The sequence below is a fragment of the Octopus sinensis genome, unplaced genomic scaffold (assembly GCF_006345805.1).
Source record: "Octopus sinensis unplaced genomic scaffold, ASM634580v1 Contig11749, whole genome shotgun sequence".
Classification (NCBI taxonomy): Eukaryota; Metazoa; Mollusca; class Cephalopoda; order Octopoda; family Octopodidae; genus Octopus; species Octopus sinensis.
Window position 1 is genome coordinate 117,501 of NW_021832434.1, and position 3,418 is coordinate 120,918.

Below are 3,418 nucleotides of genomic sequence, written 5' to 3' on the forward strand. Positions count from 1 at the left end.
ATAGGGCATAGGTTCCGTCCTTACACTGGTTACAGTTGCGCTCCACAACGTCTACTTTGCACATGCACTGACCAGTGGCGCCATCACACACATTGATGCCCCCCACTGTTCCTGCTGGATTGCATTCACATTCTGTAATGAGAGGAGGAGGAAGAGGAGATTGTTATCAGGGTAGGTAGTCAATGAAATGGGCAAGTTTACATTATATATATATTTTGTGTTTGTGTATGTATGTATATATATATGTATATATATATATATATGTATATATATATATGTATATACATATATATGTGTATATACATATATATGTGTATACATATATATGTCTATACATATATATGTGTATACATATATATGTGTATATACATATATATGTATATACATATATATGAGATACATATATATATATATATGTATATATATATAAATGATATACAATATATAATTATATATATATATGTATATATATATATATATGGTATATATATAATATCATCGTTAATGTCCGCCTTCCATGCATATACATATAATATACAATATATATAATATATATATATATATATATACATATACATATATATATATATATATACATACATAGATATAGAAATATATATATATATATACATATACATAAATATAGATATATATATATATATATAATAATATATATAGATATAAATATATATATATATATATATATAAATATCATATATATATATATATATATACATATATTCATATATATATATATATATATATATATATATAATATATATATATATATATAATATATATATATATATATATATATATATATTATATCATAAATATATATTATATATAATATAATATATATATATATATATATATATATATATATATATAATATATATTATATATAATATATATATATATAATAATATATAATATGATTATAATCATATAATACCTAAAAATATCTACACACACAGACACACATATTATAACAAATCATGTATGCACAGACAAGACACACACACACATATATATATATATATATATATATACATACAGTATGTCTGTCGTATATATATATAATAAAATAATTGTGTACAGTGCTCAGGGCACTACAACTCATCGAAAGTGTATATATAATCAGGTGTAGTTTCGACGGATTTCGGAAAGCATGAGGGCTTAAAGGAGCCAGTGTCATGGCAGTCAACAACTGACGCAGGCAGTTTATTCAATGCTTCAGCAACTCTGAGCGTGAAAAAATGTTCCGAAAGTCATGGGAGCTGTGCTGTTTTCTGACTTGTAGGCATGTCCACGGGTGTTAGACACATGGAGATCAAAAAGGTGTTCAGTGTTGTTGTTGGTGGTGGTTGATAAACTTTGTGGGTGTTTACCAAGTCCGTCGCCAAATATATTTAAACATGCACACATTACAAATATATCCATATAAGTAGACACATATTTGTGTATATATATTTACATCTATATATATATATGCATCTCACCACACACACATATATGGGAGTGAAAGAGAGAGAGAGAGAAGGGAATGAAGTCATGAATGTTATTCCTAAGAGTGATAAATAATCCCTCAATCACACATTCAGAAGGATATACTTACGACGGCATCCAAGGGGATTATTTGAATCTAAATCCCAATATCCGGTTTTACATGTGTCGCATATATTTCCAATGACCCTCTCCTTGCATTCGCACAGTTTGTCTGACATTGCTGCCCCAGGGCCACAACCACCCAAGGGTTGACCAGGAACACGGATGGCTCCAGCTGGATTGCAGTTGCATTCTGGAAAAGGAAGAAACAAAGAAATCAATAGATATTTAAATAAAAACCTTATGAAAGAGACGTTATTCACAGTTTGTCAGTTTATCACGCCATCTATGTAGGGGGAAGGAAGAAGGGGAGGAGAAGTGGTGATAACTCCTGTCACAATGTATATTAACAAGGATGGAAAAAGTTGTTGTAGTGAGAGAGAGAGAGAGAATGTATGTATGTGTGTGAAAGATAGATAGGTAGTGTTGTCACCATAGTAGCTAACAAGTTTTGAGCAAATGGCAGGAACTTTTAAGTGAAAGTTTGTCAATGCAATTTTAACACAGACTTTTAAAAAATGACTATATCTACATATATGATATATATATATATATATATATATATATATATATATATATATATATGTATGTATATATATATCTATACAATAATATGTTCATTACTCGATAGTCAAGATAAAACTCTGAGTTTCAGAAGCCGAAGTGGAAATCCACAACACCATCTCTCTTTGGTCTATGGCTATTTAAATAGCCAGATAACCGAAGAGATGGCGTGTGGATTTCCACTTCGGCATCTGAAACTCAGAGTTTTATCTTGGTTACCGAATAATTGTCACATATTATTTTACAGATAAATTTCCTCTATTTACATAATTTGAGGTCTCTTTCTTTCTTTTGTTATCTTACCGTTTTACCAATATATATATATATATATATATATATATATATATATTTATAGATGAGTGTATTTTTACCTTGTTAACAATTAACACGGAAAAAATAAATAAATAGTTACCAGGGTAGCATAAATCTCACAAGTAAAGATGTTGTAACTCCTTGTTTATAAAGGTAGAAACTTCGTGTTTACGTTGAATATTTTGTTTGAATAATATATGAATAAGTAAATGGAGTTTAACGCAGGTGTAAATCAAATATTTTTACTTTCGACACATGTTTCGAAAATTCTACTGATACAATTCAAAAGAATAAATGGTATAAACAATGCAATCTTCTCTTCAGGAAAGTGAAAAAAAACGAAACTCGTATCAGTGGAATTTTCGAAACATGTGTCAAAAGTAAAAATACTTGATTTACACCTGTGTTAAACTCCATTTATTTATTCATATATATATAGCTATTTTTTGTTTGTGTGTGTATCTTTCAACACAGACAATGTAACACAGACTTTAGAAAGAGACTTTCACCATAATGACAGGTTGTTGTTGAGAGAGAGAGAAAGAAAGAGGGAGAAGGAGAGATAGAGAGAAAGAGGGAGAAAAAGAGAAATAGAGTGTGTGAAAATTTGTTTTGATAAAACATATAAAACAGATTGTTGTTGAACATATCAGTGTGGTCCCTGTAGTCGGCTTCTGTGGAAGGATCCCTTTCATCTCGATTCGGTCTTTACCCAGCAGCACAATGACAGACAACAATTAATATCTATGAATGAACCTAATTAGTAGATATAAAATCACGGCAAATTTAACTGTTTTTCCAGAGGCGAAAGGAAAATGCTGAACCAGCCTTAACCCTTTGGCATTTAAACCGGCCATATCCGGCCAAAAGTATTCTACCTGTTTTATGTTCAAACTGGCCAGATCTGGTCTCTCACACCAACCCTACAATATCA

At 29.6% G+C, this 3,418-nt stretch overlaps 1 protein-coding gene across 1 annotated transcript in view; it reads right to left on the minus strand.

Moving 5' to 3' along the window:
* The window catches only part of LOC115229089 (laminin subunit alpha), a 93,557-nt gene extending 91,748 nt beyond the window's left edge, over window positions 1-1,809 (minus strand). The window contains exons 1-2 of the mRNA XM_029799512.2: window positions 1,619-1,809; window positions 1-132 (exon numbers count right to left, since the gene is read on the minus strand). The exon at window positions 1-132 is cut by the window's left edge and continues 27 nt beyond it. Coding sequence (XP_029655372.1) covers window positions 1-132; window positions 1,619-1,727 — 241 coding nt within the window. The 5' untranslated portion in view covers window positions 1,728-1,809. The remainder of the gene's footprint in view (window positions 133-1,618) is intronic.
* Between the last annotated feature and the right edge of the window lie 1,609 nt (window positions 1,810-3,418).